Source organism: Anser cygnoides, chromosome Z (assembly GCF_040182565.1).
Source record: "Anser cygnoides isolate HZ-2024a breed goose chromosome Z, Taihu_goose_T2T_genome, whole genome shotgun sequence".
Classification (NCBI taxonomy): Eukaryota; Metazoa; Chordata; class Aves; order Anseriformes; family Anatidae; genus Anser; species Anser cygnoides.
The window spans coordinates 7,208,915-7,228,337 of record NC_089912.1 but is presented as its reverse complement, the minus strand read 5'-3'; the positions used below and the strand labels follow the sequence as shown (position 1 = coordinate 7,228,337).

General features: G+C 39.7%; 1 protein-coding gene across 3 annotated transcripts in view; it reads left to right on the top strand.

The window, feature by feature from the left end:
- Positions 1-19,423, top strand: part of VCAN (versican) — a 118,733-nt gene that overhangs the window by 7,462 nt on the left and 91,848 nt on the right. For all 3 annotated transcript variants that reach the window (XM_013191796.3, XM_048045690.2, XM_066989062.1), the window contains exon 3: positions 9,079-9,450. In XM_013191796.3, the coding sequence (XP_013047250.3) occupies positions 9,079-9,450 (372 nt within the window). The remainder of the gene's footprint in view (positions 1-9,078; positions 9,451-19,423) is intronic.

Genomic DNA, 19,423 nt, shown 5'->3' with positions numbered 1-19,423 from the left:
TTTATACAGAAAACACTTGGTGGGTGGGCATGCTTTTGAAGAGGTTTTTACACACCTATCTGATATCTCTGGAGGCTTGTAAGTGCCATTACTGTAATTCAAGTGATGATAAAGGCGGTAGCATGATAACAACATTACATAGCGTGAAGCAAAACAGCTTGCCTTCTCCAAATGTTCAAGAATGTGTCTTAATCCTTTAGCTTGTGCTTGTGAAATATTGGACCTATTGTTCAGATATGTCTCGTACATTCAGCATGATTCACAGAAGAGCTTCCCCGCAGTAGATAAGGTGAGAGCTGCCAGGGGCTAATTTTAGTGTAAGGCAGATACCCTGCACAAGGGCTTCAGTGCTGCTTATGGGGAGCAAGAACAGACTGCTGGGACAGACGTAGACAGGCTGCAGAGGTGGTAAATAAAGTGGGAGATTCCTGGGGCTACAGGAAGAGTGGTTTTGCATACCTACCATCAGGTCCCAATGACTGTTCCCATCTAAGTCATGCCACAGCAGAATTTTGGGTTTATAGGTCACTGACACCCTCTCTGTATTCAGGGTGAAAGGTGACACATAAAAATGGGACATGGGGAAAACCAGTAGCCCCAGTTTATGCTTGGCTTTGTGGCCCGCTGAAGAGCAAGAAGATGGGGACAGTTGTGTTTAGTGGAGTTGACTTAAAAAGAAAACATGTTTTTCCTCCTTTTTCTCAAGCAGATTGGGAGCCTTCCTCCTTAAAGCTACTTTTGTTTCACCATTCTTCACTAAAAACACAACAAACCAGGGTGATTAGAGTCATCCTCAGGGACAACAAACTCAAAGCGTCAGGCAGAGGGGAAGCCACTAAAACTGAGCTTCCATTTTCTTATTCAAGAAGGGCTGAGATTCATTTGATTATTAAATGTTAAGCTGTTTTTCCCCATTTTTTACTTAGTAAAATGTCTGTAAATGTACATTGATGTGTGGCTCTTGGATCCACACCAGACATTTAATAATTTGTTCATATGAAGCATTCTGAGAGGCAAAGTAAGTGATGGTCACAAGAGGTCATGAATTGGTAATGTAAGTCTACATAGTAAACTTACAGCTTTTTGTTTGATAAGTTATAGCTTTCTTCAAGGCAGAAATGTCTGTTTTAATATATGATAAAGTTAAGAGTGTTATCCATGGTTAGTCAGCTTTAAAATGGAGTAAATTATAGTATATCACTCAAAGGAGGAGAAGTATAAATATAGGATTTTAAACTGATAATTGATCTTGGGATGGAAAGCATGTGAGGAGAGAAAAAGCACAGCAAAGGAATCTGCCAAGATATTTAAACCTGATGATTCTGCTATGACTGATTTAAAATCTGTTCATGATTATTTTGGGCATAGGGGTCAATCTAATCTTACATATATTTTAGCAGTAGATGGGGTAGTTCTGCCTTTTCTCTATCCCCTGGGTGCTAGTTGGCATGTTTTGCTTTGTGATGATACTACTGTTTATGGGTATATAAGGCCAGCTGAATCAGGTAAATGAACTATCTGAAAGCAGATGACTTTTTTTTTTTTTCAGCTGGATCAAGTCTTTGATCTGGCTCAATGCTTTGCACATCTGCTAGAGCTGGCAGAACTAGGGGATTGGGAATGTATCGCTGACTATGGGAAGAAGTGGGTCTGACCCTTATAGTGGTGGAACACAGGGTGTCACCTTTAGATGTCCCCTAATTTAATCCAGCTTTCATCACCTCTAAAATGGCTTTTGTGACCTCCAGAATAGAATTTCAAGTAAACAAAAAAGTTCTATGTGAAAGTGCTGGAAAGGTCACCTCAGGAATATAGACCAAGTTCCAACTTGTCTTTATTCACCGGAAACTTTTGCAAGAAGTGTAGAAAGACTCTTTTGTTCCTAGAAATACACTGTAAACTTCATGAGTTTTATTTTCAAAGTTGAGGGTTGTACTTTTGCCGTAAAGGTTCTTAAACATGAGATTCCTTAGAGTGTGGCCATGGTGGAGAGAGGACAAAGATGATGAAAACATTTTCATAAATCAATCCAATAGAGTCTGGTATTGATCCATATCTTTCTGTTTTGTAGAAGTAACAGTCAGTTTGTGTGTATATATACACCCATTTTTGAGGATAGGTGTTACAAGATCACAGACAAACTTTTCCAATACAGCTGTTTCTTTAGTTAAAAGCAAAGCAAACTTTAAAAATGAAATCTGTTTGCATTTTGATAATCAGACAGGAATTTCTTAAGTTTCAACTTTTTTAACATCCTGCTTTTGAATGCAAAATTTATGCCTCAAAATCTTTCATGAACCACAGATTCCCATACCTCTGTTCCTAGAATGGATCTGGTAACCCCATATGGCTTAATTAAGTAGTCACTTGCATATGATTAATAGCAATATTTCCTTTCAGGCAAAATTGTTCTGAAAGCTTAAAGTCTTTCTTTCAAAACTCATATGGGGAATTTGATAAAAACAACTACTGATTTCTAAGAAATAAGTTCTGGTGAGTTGGCATTTTCTACTAGGAAATATGTTATGTTGAAAACTTTAAACTTCAGTTGAAAATACTAAGCATCTGTAATATTTGGAAACTAACTTTATTTTCCTATCTGCACAGCACTATTCTCTAATCATGTGTCATTCAGTCTGATGTTCAATTTTGGCATCATTCAGGTTGCTTCAATTATTCAGCTGCTTACCGGATCATCCTAAGCACTTCCCTTTCTCTGCCAGTGGAAGGCAAATAAAACCTGGAAGGCTTTATTTGTATGTTCACCTCAACATTTCTCTTTCCCTCTGTCTCTCTTTCCCTCTCTTTTTTTTTTTTTTTTTTATTGTAAGTGTAAATCCTGGAATCTGGGAGTCAAATTAAGGCATAACAAAACTGAAGCTTAATTTAGAACAGAGCAACTTATAAGCATGCAAAATTTTATGCATTCATCACTAATTATTATTCATGTCTTTGTTTTCTCTTCCACTCTCATCTATTTGAATGGTTACGTTCATAAATACCCAGCATATATGCATGGCAAGCTTGTTAGTTTTTATGTAGCAACGGAAGTATTTTTCCTTAGAGAGCAGACTGAGAATGCCCTCTCTAAGACTTGAAATTCTCAGAAGATACATTTGTCAGGAGGGCAGCAGGAAACACAGTGTAAGCTTCTGGGGTCATGGGAGTGCCCCTCTGCAGGACCTTTGCTGTTTGCTGGGTTACATGTGAAGGATTAATGACAGAAGTTCATGAGCAAGGTTTACACCTACTCCTAGCTTGGTATTTACTCACTTTGAACTAGTTGGTATCATGATATTGTAGTTTACAAGCTGGACCTTGTGATTATGGTCAGTGTTGGAGTTTACCTTACCCGTTTTAAGCTACCATTTGTCATGCCATGAGTGAGTATGCTTTCATGAAAGCCCTGTAATCCAGATAAGAACACAAATGCCTTAGGTTGCAGTGTGTGATAATGTCCTTTTGAAAGTGTATAAATAATATCCATCAGTTTAGTGTATTGTGTTTATATTGTATATGTACTATAAAATATATATGTGCATGTGTATGATGTCTGCACATCTGCATGTACGTTACATTGAGTTCTGCAGCTGTGTTTTAAGTTTTCCTGGCTTCCTTTGTTTTTCTTGCAGAATATGAAAGTAGTTGGTTCTTTGTTACTCTGTCTCCTTCTCTTACTTTGCTTGCTCAGGCCCCAAATCACCTGGCAAAGAACTCAGGGAGAACTTTCTTTGGGTCTTGGTCCTCAGTTACCTCTGCTGTCAAAGTTTCATATCAAAGTCTGTGTAAGCAGTCCATTAATTTTAATTTTTGAATATCTTCATTAAAAGAAGGGTTAATGAAATTGGGGTTACTGAAAAGACTTCTCTTAGACTTATTATTAGTAGTCAGATTAACAGAACACAACTTCATTGGTCATTTCAGTTGCTCTTGACAGACATTGTATGTATATGTAGGTTGTGGATGAAATCAAAAATGAGATTAATTTTATCTCATAAATGTGGTTTAAAATAGAATCTTATTCTTTAAACACCTTTTTGTCTGCTTACTGTGTAACAACATTCTGTTCAGTGAAGCTTAATTACATAGCAAAATTGTTCCTATAAGCATTGTCACTTCATGTAGGGCATTTGTTTGTTCCGCTTTTTGTCCATTCCATACCTATTGGTCTTGTCATATGGTTAATGTAATAAAACATTGCAGAGTTCTGTCCTTTTTTTATCCTTTAAAATTCTACTTTAAGAGTTTTGTACCATTTACTGAAAATAAATAAATGAATAAAGTGCACAAAGAATTCTATGGAGATGCTTTGCTTTCAAGTGAGGAGTTTTTCTGTAGTTTGTGTCCAACTTCAAAAGAAAGATATCAAGCCATATGTCATTGGCAAGGTAAGTTATCTTTACAGCCAAAATGGTAGACTAGGAGGGCCTAAGGCATTTTTGCTAGGGGGGAAAATTGTGAAAAGTCAAGCTGTAATTTTTATTTTATTTATTTATTTATTTATTTTTAAGAAAAAGAGTACTATGTGCCATCATCTCCATGATAAACGGATTAATATATCTTAGCTTTACGTTTGGGGAAGATAGCACAATATTAAGTCTGTGAAAATCCTACCCAGTAATTTAGACCTAACAGGACTGACTTTTGTCAAGGCATCACATAGGAAAGGTCCTCATTCTACTCATGCTACTTATTCTGATGTTGGAGCTATTTAATATTTAAATTGGGGAAGACACAAAAACCCAAATGCTAAGGCCCACAGGACCTGCTGGTGAGCTGACTGTATAAAGTGCTCTGAGCCTGACGCTGCAGTCCCATCATCTTGTACAAAGCTCCATTGACTTTGCTGGGAGTTCTGCCAAGACATGTCTGTGGCCAGGTGATTTGGATTTAACTGTGTATTTTTTTCCTTTATTGTCTGTGCATTTTCCCTAATGAATTAAGTATGCCCATAAGTGATACATTTTAGTTAGCAACAGAATGCTCACATTAATTGCCAGCCAGTTTAGACAGAATCACAGAATCGTCTAGGTTGGAAGAGACCTCTAAGATCACCGAGTCCAACCTCTGCCCTAACACTAACAAGTCCTACACTAAACCATATCACTAAGGGCTACATCTAAACGTCTTTTAAAGACCTCCAGGGATGGCGACTCAACCACCTCCCTGGGCAGTCCATTCCAGTGCCTAACAACCCTTTCAGTAATGGAGTTCTTCCTAACATCCAACCTAAACCTCCCCTGGCACAACTTTAGCCCATTCCCCCTCGTCCTGTCATCAGGCACGTGGGAGAATAGACCAACCCCCACCTCTCTACAGCCTCCTTTAAGGTACCTGTAGAGGGCGATGAGGTCGCCCCTGAGCCTCCTCTTCTCGAGGCTAAACAACCCCAGCTCCCTCAGCCGCTTCTCGTAAGACTTGTTCTCCAGACCCCTCACCAGCTTCGTTGCCCTTCTCTGGACTCTCTCAAGTACTTCCATGTCCTTCTTGTAGCGAGGGGCCCAAAACTGAACACAGTACTCGAGGTGCGGCCTCACCAGAGCCAAGTACAGGGGGACAATCACCTCCTTAGACCTGCTGGCCACACTGCTTCTTATGCAAGCCAGGATGCTGTTGGCCTTGGCCACCTGAGCACACTGCTGGCTCATATTCAGCTGCCTATCAACCAGTACTCTCAAGTCCTTCTCTGCCAGGCAGCTTTCCAACCACTCATCTCCCAGCCTGTAGCGCTGCTTGGGGTTGTTACGCCCCAGGTGCAGGACCCGTCACTTGGCCTTGTTGAACTTCATACAGTTGACCTCAGCCCATCGGTCCAGCCTATCCAGATCCTCCTGCAGAGCCTTCCTTCCCTCGAGCAGATCGACACACGCACCTAACTTGGTGTCATCTGCAAACTTACTGAGGGTGCACTCGATCCCCTCATCCAGGTCATCGATAAAGATATTAAAGAGGACCGGCCCCAGCACTGAGCCCTGGGGGACTCCACTAGTAACCGGCCTCCAACTGGATTTGTCTCCATTCACCACTACTCTTTGGGCCTGGCCATCCAACCAGTTTTTAACCCAACAAAGCGTACGCCAGTCCAAGCCACGAGCAGCCAGTTTCTTGAGGAGAATGTTGTGGGAAATGGTGTCAAAAGCCTTACTGAAGAAAAGGTAGACCACATCCACAGCCTTACCCTCATCCACCAAGCGCGTCACTTTGTCATAGAAGGAGATCAGGTTCATCAAGACATTTCAGAACAATCTCTTGCTGAAGAATGCATGACATTATGAGTATTTTAGGTCCTTCATGGATAGGTGAAGGTATGGTATGAAACAGTGATATGGTATGGAACACTTGGAAAGCTTGTGATTGGTGAGTGGGCAATACCTACTTTTCTCAAGTTGTGTTCAAATTTCTTCTAAGGAATAGTCTGTCACATAACATGCATAGTAGTTGAAAAAGAGACCTAACATTGAGTACAAGCATAGGGAAAATACTAAAGAAACAAAAGGGCTATATGGATTAATAAAAGATACTGATGCTTTCTCCATTGACAAGTAAATTCTGGACTACTGCAAGAAACCAAGTTTTTTGTTACCGTGCAGTAACATCTCCTAGCCTTCAATGCCAAACATTTTTTTTTTTCAGTAAAAGATCTTTTCTCACCTTCTGTCTTATTTTACTCATTCTCTCTTCTCATCTGCTAGTCAAAACAAAAAGTGCTTTTAAAAAGCACTTTATAATGCTTACTACATTTAGATGTATGTTTGTACCTACATGGTCTTCTCCTTTTCTAGATTGTGGTCCTGTGTAGGGTAAATCCAGTTTGCATATCATGATGATATGTGTTTGCTGCCAAGGGTTTCAGTCTACTGATGTGAAGACAATTTTTAAAGAGAATAAATTTCCTCAGGGTTCAGTACTGATATTCCAAATCACATATAACCAGAAACAACTCTCTTGAAAGTTTATTAAAATTCTGTCAGTCAGGATAATTATAATGAGGTCATTTTTCATTTAAGAAGTTCCTGTAATGTATATAGATGACAAGAGATCATAATAAATGCTAAATATTTTGAGACTGATTTTAATCTCCCACCTGTGCAATTTGGCAGTTTTTCCATCACAACTGATAGGACTAAGTCTTCATTCTATTTTTCTGGCTCTACCTCATGGTAATTCAATGACGTTTCAAGAAATTAAAGGTGATATAAGAGCCAGTGATGTTTTCCTACTATAAATCTTCAGAATAAAACCAGCCCTTTCCAGTTTTTAGCAATCAATTAACATTAGGGAAGTCAACTTTTTATTTCCTTGTAAGCGGTATCTGACTTCCCCCAAATTCTTGCTTCGGTGGTTTGGTGGTGTTTTTATTTATTTTTTTTTCCCAAATCAACGTGTTAGCAATCAAAGCTTTTGAACTGGTGTTTAGTCTTCTGTAACTTCTACAGGCTTGCCTTCAATTTCAATTTGCAATTTCTCTAGTCTTCAGTTTTATATTGGTCCTGTTTTTGTCATCCCTTGTTTTACATACAGATTCTTGCTAAATCTGGCCCAGGCTGTGTGAAGCAATTAATGCTTGACTGTTAAATGTGAGTTGTAGCATCACCAGTCTCTGCTGGTTAATGTAAGTCTGAAAATCTCAGTGCATGCCTGAATCATAGAGTGAAGCACCTTGCTGGTAAATCTACTCAGACAGTCCAGTTCCATGTGGACTTTTCAGCTGAGATTTGTATGCAGTGCAGCTGTATTCGCACAGCACTACACCATTGGTGTTATACTTTCTCTGGTCTAATCAGTTTTAATACAGATATCTTGAATGTCTCTGTGTTGTGTTCCCAAGAATTTCAACTTAGGTAGGCTTGAATAGAAATGACCTAAGGACTTCTGGTCCAATTTCTGGGTATTTTTTTGTTAGTCCAATATTTTTCTTTTTAAAATTAGTTCTTTATTATCAAAATGCATAGCCAATATGCTGGTGATTGTTGTATTGAACTGTTTTACAAGATACTATTAAATTCTTTATGCTACATAATGTCATCTGTTGCTGTTAAAATAATCAATAAGCGGTTTTTCTTTTTTTTCCTTTCTCTTTCTCTCTTTTGTGTTTCAAAATATTCTACTCCTTTTGTGAATAGACGATAGATAAATAACTAGGTAATGTTCATATGCTGGTGTCTCTTATTTCACTGTGCTGGTGGCTGGTATTTGAAGATATTTTATTTCTAAACATCATGAATCTTAGCTGACTTAAAATTGCTGATCATCATTTTCAGCCTTTGAAGAAATGTGTGAGTGCAGGTCAGTGAAAGAGGAGATATAGGTTCTATTACATGTCAGCTTTTAATCTTCATTAAGCCATTAAATATGGTGAAATAACATGACACAGAAAATAAATCTAACTGAAATCCTGTCTTCAGACAGTTGCTGTGTGCAGGTTGGATGAACAGTAGTCAACTTTCCCCTCAGGATATTGTCAGATGGAAGCATTTCACTGTGAAGTGTTTGCAGCTGGAGATGTCATAAACATGATAAAGGTCCTATCAAGTCAAGTTTGAGCCAAGCAGGGACTTTCTGCACACTTTGCTTCCTTTTTTGCTTTAACATCCTAAAATACTTCATTTCTGCAATGTGTTAATGGCCCCTAGGCTACAAGGAAATAATTTTGAAAGAATGACTAGTTGGGAGGATGTAACTGGAAAGGCTTTTGTTTCAGCATGTATGCAATAAAAAGAGTTAACCCTTGAAAGACTAATGGTATAAGGGATGCAATGTGGAACAGCCTATGACTTTGCATACTTCTAGGATGTGAGCACATGAACATGCTGTTTTGAGGTAAGACAAGGAGTAAAAGTCAGTAGCTCCCCTAAATGCCCCAATTTGTCCAGACAGGAAGGGGCTCAACAAAGGGCTGACGATGTTGGTACAAACTTTTTTTACCTTACAATGATCAGACCTGTTATGAACCAGCTAAGGTTCATAGAATTTTGGTCTTGAAATTCTGTTAGTCATTAAATACCAATGAAATGTATGTTTCTGATTTTGCTGGTCCACTAATGCAATATCTCCTTTCTCTTCCCCTCCCTCTTCTAGTTAAAGCAGAAAAAAAAACCCTGGTGAAAGGATCCCTGTCTGGAACTTCAGTCCTGCCATGCTTCTTTTCAACCACACCCACTATAGCCTCCAGCTACGCAGCTGAATATCTTCGAATCAAATGGTCAAAGGTTGAACTGGATAAAAGTGGAAAAGATGCAAAAGAAACCACAGTCCTGGTGGCCCAGAATGGGAACATCAAAATAGGCCAAAACTACAAAGACAGGGTGTCTGTTCCAACCCATTCAGAGGAGACTGGTGATGCTTCGCTGACTTTCTCTAAGCTGCGTGCGAGTGATGCAGGGGTGTATCGCTGTGATGTGATGTATGGAGTTGAGGACACACAAGGCATTGTATCATTGGCCGTTGATGGTAAGGATTTATGTTTTTCATTTGTAGTCAGCAGTGATTACAGTCAGCATGGCAAAAGCTAATAATTACCATGTAACTTGAAGGCATTGAAAGGACCATCTTTAGCAAATTGTCCTTCTTTAAGTGTTGACTTGTTCCATTCTTGTTTTGTTTATTTTTAAGAATCTTTTCCAGCCTGTGGCTTTCCCATTTCTCAGTTACACCTTTTGGGAGGCTACTTTTGATTCTTGGAACAAATGCCCTTCACTTGTTCCCATAGTAGTTCGATTCTTTGATTGGTTTTATATCCTTTGCAAGATGAGCTCCTGCTTTTACAATTTGTTTTTAGCAGATACTTCTAAAGTTTTCCTAAACCAGTCCTTTTGAACCATGGGACATAATATAATACATCTATTTGAAAACATCAGTGTCTTTACAAGAAGACAGACTTGGTGGGCAGAAGTAGTTTCTTTATAATAGTTTCTGTAGAATGAAAAGAAGCAACTGCCTTGCCCTAATGGAGCTGTGGCTGGCTTCTCTTGCCACTTGCCCTGTCTAAACTGAGGACCACTCTTTTTGTGATAGGAGCATCAAGCACAAAGGAAGAGTTTCTTTTGTTCCCATAATTATTGTTGTATAGGTTGGAGAATCATCTGCCAGCAGCTGCATGAAAACACATAGGGAGAAGGCAGCTAATATTCTTCCATGTGGAAGATCCAGGGCTAATAGTTGGCTTGCAAGCACTAGAAGGAAATAGCCTCCAAAACTTTGAGGAAGAGAATTTTTCTTATAAAGAAACAGAAGAGACAGGGCTTTAAATAGAGTGTAAATGGCAAAAGGAGCATTGGATCTATAGGTGTTCTTCTCCTAAGATCCTGTTTTTACAGCATAAGTACAGCGTAGACTGCTCCAGAGCCTGATGCTGTATAGCCCTGTCAGTTTGGCACTAAGCCTGAAGTAATAAACTGCTGAAAGGCAGGACATGCTAGCCCAGGCACTGTGCCATGTCAGTGCAAAGTCTGGGCCCAAATTACTCCACTTAGGAGAACACTGCTGTGTAGATGTACCAGCTTTGCACAAGCATTGGTTTGGACTCTGCCTTGTGCTTCTTTGCACTCAGGTGTTTTCTGAAAGTTGGGTATTTACTCAAGTGATTGAACCTCCAAACAAACATTAGTATCTGCTTTTGAAAGACATGGCTTTGGCTAAGATTTTTGGTAAGCTTAATACTGCGTTGTTTGTCCAGTATGTCAAACCTAACTTTAGCAGTCTTTTGGCGTCTATTCAATGGAAGGTTTTGAAGGTGTGGTCTTAATTTGGAAATACAATAAATCAGTATAACTATTAATGTCTTTATAACTTCGTAAGCTGTTTAGTACTAATGGCAAAAGCAAAAGAAATCCTGGTTTGAACATTATTTTTCACTAATGAATGTACCTGGCATTCCTTCTTCCTTTTCAAGTGCTCCCTTGACTACATAGCTATATCCAGGAGCAGCAGATGTTCACTACAATAAAATATCAGATGATTTATGGCAATACTTTACCTTGTGTTAGTGTTCCTGCAGAACACTGCGATGAGATGCACAATTCAGGTCTTTTTGGAATATAAAGAAAGTTTCACACACACCATTTTCTCTCTGAAACTACTTTTTTCTGTGATTACTTTAATGTCAAAATTCGGGGTGAAGAAGCCAGATCTTGACCCACACAGAAAACAGCATTGTTAAGTTATCATTTTTGCACTTGATTTTCCATTTTCTACATTAACTACAAATGGCATTTATCAGACTTTTAAAGATTTCATATTAGTGTTGTCACTCAAATGTTATGCCCTCATTTCAGTAAGGGTTTCTGCATGCTTGGAAATTCAACTTTTATCTTAAAAAGAAGATAACAAAGGGAAACGAGTTTGTCACAAATGTAATGTAATTTAATTTGATTACATCAAATTTTTGAGCCTGCACCCCAAAATAATAACAATTGCCAAAGGAGAGAGGTGTGTTCTCTGTATGCATACTTCATCGCCTGTTGTTAGCACACTATGGGAGAATCCTCTTTCCATGTTAATCGCGGTAACTTTCGAGGTGACATGTGGGGTGGTTCAGCACTCTGTTTTGGTCCACTCTTCCAAGCAGAGCTGGAGCTGGTGTTTGCGCGGAGCCCCATAAAGCCCGGGTAAGACTATCACCAGTTTTGGTAACTTGCACATTCCAGGCTCATAGAGTGAAAGACAAAGTGCATTTGAGTAACACTCTTTCTCAGAGGTCTGAGAGACATGTTTTGCTTCACCTTTTCAGTGAATTAAGTGTGTGGACAAAGTGGTTACTGTGGTTCAGCTAATGTTAAAGTAAACTGCTTCATCATACAGCTGAAACCCAAAGTAAAGCAGAATTACTCAGTTGGAAGCTTTTGCCAAACTGACTGTGTGGCGACAATTTAGAGGTAGAAGTAGTGTTACTGATGCTTCAGAAAGCAACATTCTTCTATTTCTATTCTTTAAGTGACAATGCTGTTCTGTACATTAAATCAAGTTAATAAATTACGGGGAAGGCAGCAACACAGGGCCAGAAGGACATGCTGGGTCACTTAATCTGGTTCCTTTGGCATTGCAAGTAACAATGGTACGTGCCGTGATATATGCCTTCATTAATCCCAAGATCAAGCGAGACTGCCTGTTTGCATGACTTATCAGGCACTTTGAGTATTTCATCCCAAAGATCCGTGCGGTTAGACTGAAACATACCCTGCACATTACTATTTTCATTTCACAGCTGGTGAAAGCGTAAGAGAAGGGAGGGAAACACTTAATTTTAGTCGACACAGGAAGCCTTGGAGCCACCAGATGCCTACCCTGCTAGTTATTGGCAACCACGGAGCTGTCCTTGAGGCCGGGGAAGGAGCCAGTGCCGGCAGGTCCGCAGTCTCGTGCAGAAGGGCAGTTTCGTCACACTGGATACCTCTTTTCCTGTCACTAATTGTGGGAAATACTTTCCTTACACCCTGCTTGCTGCTATAATTACATCGACTTCTCAGACAGGAAGCTTTTGCGTTCAAAATAGATCTAACAGTCCTGCAGTATTATGCACTTGGAGCTCTTACAAAAAGTGGAATATGCAGAACACATGTCGTTCGTGTTTGTTTTTCCTTTGAGGTGTTGTCTCCTCTGCAGCCTTTATACTTTTCTGCTTGAAATTTTCCCCTTTTCTCAGAAACAGTTCTTTCTTTGTCAGTTCTTGCAATTTTATTTTTCTAATGTGTTTTGAGTTTATCTTCAGAATCCTTCTTGTTATTGATATTATTAAACCCACATTACAAACTGTCTCATGTTAGGAGCCCTTGGTAGTTGTGCTTGGTCTTTGTAGGCCCCTTCCAGCTGATCTATTCTACTCTATTATCATAATTTTTGGATGCTCAAAGTTATTTTTTCCTCCATTCCTCATTATTTCCTTGCCGCCGTTACCTGAAAATCCCAAGCACTAGAAACCTTCAGATAACGAGGAGAGATGGTTTTCCATTCTTGTTAGCTTCCTCTCCCTTCCCACTTCTAGCTGCTTCTTGGCACTGGGGGATTTCACCAGTATCCCAGTAGAGACATGTCAATAGAAACAAGGTAGAGGTTAACTACCAGTAGGCAATGATCTTCAGGCCCTCTGACGATCATCCCTGAGTATTTGCTTGCCCACTAATAGTTTACCAATCACGATTCCACAACTGTGAGTTGGCTGTTAGGTGTGAAATCAGGAAACAGGAAAATGGCGTAGGATAAGTTTTACCTTCAGCAATTTAAACTCAGGTGCCTGGCCAAGGCTAAGCATGTTGGCTCGTGCTACTCACAGCTCCTCTCTGATGAGGGTTGTGGGTGAGATGAGCTCTCTGGCAGACCATATCCCTCTTCCCTGACCAGGGAGACTTAGATGGATAATGTGAACGAGACTCCTAACCTTTAGGCAAGCAAACTTAGGTGAGTTGAATCCTGCAAAGGATTTAATAAAAGTGTTATTCTGCCTCTCTATTTCCATGTTTGATCCCTTTCTCTAGGTATAATAAAGTCCACTTGTATAAAATAGTTTCATAATACCTCATAAAAAGCTGACTTAGAAATGCAGAGTAACAGTATCCTTCATTCTTAAACATAATTGAACATTTAATGAAATTGTCATTTTGTGTGGTGCTATGAAATGGAATATTAAAAAGCAATATAGATGACCAAGTGTAAACAAAATGAAAAAGTGTTTTTTGATTATCTATCTTGGAGATGTCTGCAGGTTTGAAGTGGCAAATATGATCCTTCAGTTTTCTTGCCCTTTTTTATCTTGTGATTAAATACTCGTCTTGTCAGTGAGTATGTTTTAGCAATAGTGTTACCCTTTTCTTACTGATGTTTCAGGAGTCCCCTGTTTTCATCGGCCTTCTTTTGTTAGTTTCTCTTTGAATCCACTGCATGTCTGAGAAGCCTTTTACAAATTAGGTTTGAAAAAAAAAAAAAAAAACAGTAAGGAAACTCTTGGGCTTAAAATACTGGCCTCCTAAATGGGAAGAAGCAGCAATTAGGGAGGCAGAGTAGATGGTAATTCACATTTTCATTTTTATGCAAACTCTTCTTTCTTACAGGCATTATAATGATAATAAATGGGAGTTGTTTCCAATGTGGGAACACTGCCGCTCAATTGTGCTCTGAGCCCTGAGAGATTGTGTGTTGACAATCTAATTGATTTATTCTCTCTAAAGCCAGAACTCCTCTTTATTATTGCTGAAGTATGGCATTTGAAGAGATTTTTTTTAATCTTTTAGATTTATCTGTCTTTAAACTTTATCACCTGTTGATGATGAAACTCCATGCTTCCTTGAGAACTAAATGAAAATTGTCTGCTTCATTTTTAAGCTTGTACTTTACTCTCCCAAGTGAGTGATGCTAAGGAACCTCTAGCTCCCTTAGCTATGAGGAAAGAGCACAATGAATAATGGCCATCAAAGGGAGGGAGAGGGGAACTGACTTCAGGGTCAGAAAGAGCTGAGTCTGAGCACAGGGCACCTCAGGGGCAGGGAGGAGAATGCTGTGGTCCAGCTGTCCTTGCCCTGGTGTAGCAACTGTGGAAGCGGTGGCTGATGCATGTGGTCGGCTGGAGGACCTGCAGAGGGTCCTGCAGAGGCTGACACGAATGGCTGCGCTGATTTTTTTCCTGTCAGTCATCACCCAACATGAGGGCAGCTCTGAGAGGAGCTGTGTATTTTTTGTTTTTAAATCTTAAATAATTTTAATGTTGATATGAGTGCCTTGGCCTCGGTGAACGCTCGTGTGGCCAAGTGCAGAGGTAATAAGGCAGGTGATCTATTCAGAGGTGATGCAGATGCAGTAACCCAGTTCTCCACTTCGGCAAATCATCCCCAAGAAAAACGCAGGTAATGCTCAGCATCAGCTGCTTTCCTTCTCTGGAACAGCTTGTTTGGAGGAGCCTGCATACACCTGCAAGCTGTTGCGTTAGTCCATGAGGATGGAGGCAAAGATTTTGCACAGAGGAGCAATGTGTGAGTTGGTGCAATAAATCTTTGCTCCTGGAGAGCAGGAGGATGGAGCAGAGCAGTTGGTGCGTACTTTTTCTCTGCACACTCAGAGGATCCTGGAGGCATTTGGCAACTGATCTCCTGCTGATGCAATGCAGCCCTGTTCATCTCAGGTTGCCAGAGCATAAGACAGGCCAGAAAATGGGTGCAAAGCCTCGAATGAGAAACACAGCTGAATTTTTCATGCAGAAAGCTGAAAATGCTGTGCTCTTCCTCCTTCTCATACAGTGCTCACTGCTGTTGCCTCTGTTTTGGCATGTATTTGTCATGTAAGTTGTTTTCTGCATTAAAAGCAAGAAGGATCACTGAATTTGTGCGGAACTCAGGTAGCTTTGGCAGTGAGGGCTATTTGAAGGATCTGCACCACTGTGACTAAGGCTTGGACCTAAAAATTAACAGTATGACCACTACCATCAGAATGTTTTCTCTTTAGGTACTCTTTGCTGTATGAGACTACTTTTGAAATTTAGGCTTTATGTGACTCCACGTGGGCATGTTGCAGCAGTGTGAGCTCACTAGCGAAAGTGAACTGTCGTTTGTTAGCCACAGTAAGACAAGAACCATCTTGGAGGACTCCTTCCCCTGCCATCCCAGGGGGTGTTGCATCATGATACCCTGGCAAGTAATAAAGCAAAGCTGTAGCCCAAAGGTGTGAAACCATAGAACGAGTCTCTTACCCAGGGAAGTCCTAGTTTGTTAAAAGTGAAATACTTCACACTTTCGTTCCCTGGTGTAAGGCAGAGGTGAGTGAGTAAAAGACATTCTCTTTTGTTCAGATAGAAGAAGTGAATTTTGGATGCTACAAATTACTTTCCTATGAGTGCTCTTTCTTGCAGACACTGCTGCTCTTTCCTGTAATTAGACTGACTTTGTTTGCCAGATGTTCAGCGACAACATGATACTGTTTTCCAGTTGCTTTATTTGTTCCTAGGGTAACTCCTTTCTTGTTTTTCTTTCAGAGAGCAAATAGACAAAGGGAAAAAATCCTTTACAAATGTTTTAAAGTGCAAAAACTCGGACAATGGATTTTTCCCCCTTCTCTCTGTCTAACTGAAACAATGAAAGTCCTGCACTTTAATCTTCTTAGCCCCAGGGGGTCTTCTAATTATTGCAGCTGTTGCACAGGCTTATACATACATGTCCTCCTTCCCATTCATCTTGTAGGCTCTTTTATGTCCTTTAGCTCCTCACTGGAAATGGAGGAGCCTTAAACTCTGAGAATAGGTGAAGTTTACCTTTTGGATCAGGGTGAGGAGAACAAAGCATTCCCCAAGTTCCTTTCCAGGATTTACAAATGACCAAAGGCGTTTTCTCAGCACTGTAAAAGCTCCTTTAAATTGGCAGTCACATTAACTCTTTAGTCCTGCCTTATTCAGGTATTGCAGAGAGCCCACACTTATGCCAGCCAAGAAGGGCAGTAGTTACTTTCACCAAGTAGGAAACAAGAAGCAAGGTAACTGGTTGCTGAGAATGCACTCATATATTTAGGCAGTCTGAAACTTTTTTTTTAAAAAAAAAAAAAAGTGATTTCAGACAAATATGTTGCTGTCTTGTGCTAAGTTAATGAACCTGTTGTACTGAAAAGCAGTGCCTGGATGAAGTCATGTTACATCAGTTAAGCAAACTTGCGGGGGAAAAATATTACAGGCAATGAATCTAAATTTATACAAAATATGTTTTAGTTATTATTAAAATGATAAACCAAATGAGCAAAGTGCTTCACATACTTGTGCATTCCTGGTTTGACTCTGAGTAATACTCAGTGTCAAATATTGTATATTATTGGTACAATAACCTTCAATCAGGTCAAGATGGCCAGCTTGTGAATATTACAGGTTCATACTTATGATTCAGGGTAAATGTTTTATCCACTTCCATTGTGAGCTATATAAAATTTGCCCGTTTCTTACGTCTAGACCCCAGGTACCAAGCAGGTCAATTGAACCTCGTTTTTTCATTTACTCTTGTACCACTGAAGAGAGCTGTGCTGATTTACACCACGAGTAGCTGGCCCACAGTGTTGACCATGTTACTAGGTACCTGATAAATTAAAATAAATAATGCATACCACAGCTTAAAAAAATCTCTAAGTAATATTTTTATTACTTTAAGCTTTTAATTATTCCAAAGGTAATTAGTTGCTGTTTTCTAACTTTTCATGTTGTAAGGTAGTGTTCTGTGATGGACAGGGGCTAAGGGACTGTGTGGCTTGGGGTACACAAAGCCAAAATACTGCTATACACACACATGTACATATGTACAGACATGCATATATAAATAAAGTTTTGCACAACTTAAGGCAACACAAATGGTCCATAAATTTGCCTTCACCAGGCAATGGAGGATGCCCTACAACAGAGAAAGTACAGAGGTACAGGAGCTGGAAAAGCTCTCCCTCTGACATTCACTTTCAGTGTCTCCCACTGCAGAGAGTTTACATTAGTAAGAAAATGTGCTGGCTCGAGACCGTGGTGTAACACTGAGGCCATCTGGAGTGGTGTGGCCCCATCCATACAATTATGTTCTTTTGGCTCCTAGGAGGGCATGAAGGTGCCCACTGGAAGTTGTTCCTGGGCTTTGCTAACTCCTGATGTCTGCCCAGAAATTGTTTGGAAGGGTGTTACGGTGCCTGGGCCAAGTAATGCACTGAGCTAGTCTAACCGCTTAACTGTCTTGATGATGGAATAGTGGGCACCTGGAATATTTAATTTATGAATATAAACATAGCCCTAATTTTTCAAGATGTGTTCTTCACTTGCTGCCTTTGCCAGTTCGACACTTGTGTTCATTTGAAGCTGAAATTACATCATCGCTTGGAAGAAACACTATGCATTATGGATTCTGTCAGCAGATCTGAAAAGACATTTTATAGGGACTGTAGTGGTCTGTGAAGTTCCAGCTAGTGGCTGCAGCTGGTGTGTGGGTCCATACTGAATAATGAAATCGGGGGGGTTCACAATGTTTCCTCTTCCGTTTCCTGTTTCTCTGCTAGTAGCTTTGATGAAAATTGGTGTCTGATGATTGAGGTTTGCCTTCCCTGTCTGTGAAATGTGTTCTATTTTCATTTGAGAAACTTTCTAAGCAAAACATGATATGAAGAAAAATGTGTATTTTCTACATATTGGCCATATTCAGACCTCTGATAATGGCACAATTTTACTGACTTGGTCCGTAAGAGAAAAAATAAAAAATAAAAATAAAAAAAATCTAAATACACTGGAACCTCTTGAATTACCGCTTTACTAAGTTACCCATATTACTACTAAGTAGTAAATTAACAGACTTCTTCCATCCTTCAACAATGCTCTAATAACAAAAACTTGTCATTAAATTCATTATTGCCACAATGCCTCCATTTTTCTGGACCATATTACAGTATGTTATTTCCTCATCATGAAATACTTAAATAAAATGATTGGAAAAATGAAATAAAGATTTATTTTCCTGTTTTGTAGACATTCTGTGTAGTGGTTTATGATGTTATAATGCTTCTGAATATTTTAAGAGTGAAATAAATGAGGTTAAAAGTTATTTTTCAGCCATCATCAGGAGGCATCCTTTTGATGCTAAACTGTAAGAGATACTAGCGATAAAGAGGAAAGTGATTTTGCCAGATGGACGATGTGTTTTCTGCCACCTCACAGTTGGCACCCTTTATAGGTTGTTTTAGGTGTGCATGCACAGCTGTTACCAAATTCAGTGGGAATTATATGTATATAGAAAACAGAATGTGTCTCCTCAACAGAACCCATCTTAACCAAAACCATCTTAACTCTACCTCCGCCTCTCCAAACATCTGACATGTTCAAGCAACTTTGGAAATTGTCTAGATTCTTTCCAGAACCAGAAAGGCCCCAAACAAAAGCAAGCTTTGTTTTGTCTGTTTCACTTGCACTGTGTGCAGGAAAACCTAGTTATGAAGAATTGACTAACAGACTTATGTTTATAAATGTCACATTTGTAGTAAGCTTTGAAAGCACAGGAACAGACATCGGGGCCATAACCAATGATCAAAACAGTATCAGAAGCACAAATTTTTTGGTGTCACTGTTGGCCATGTGCCTCACTGCAGCTATCAGACCTCAAGGGATGCACTGTTCCTTCTTGGCATTTCTGCATGCAGCTACTGCAGCTGGCTGCTTAGGAAAGTCTGGTTTTAATCCTGCTTTTTCTGATGACTAGATGTGCTTAGTCTTGCCTAGTAACACAGTTTGACTCGCAAGTGGATGGGCCAATAAGCCAACGCATCAGGTAGCACCCATAGCATACGTGTCATGCCTACAGTGCAGTTGGCTGACCAGTCACGGTGACTGTGTGGTGCCATGGATGTACTTAGTGTATGGTCTTCCTTTTGATCATCATTTTCTGTAACACACCAGTGAAAATACTTACATGGTTTCGTTACTTCTTCTGCGTACTCTGAGTATAGT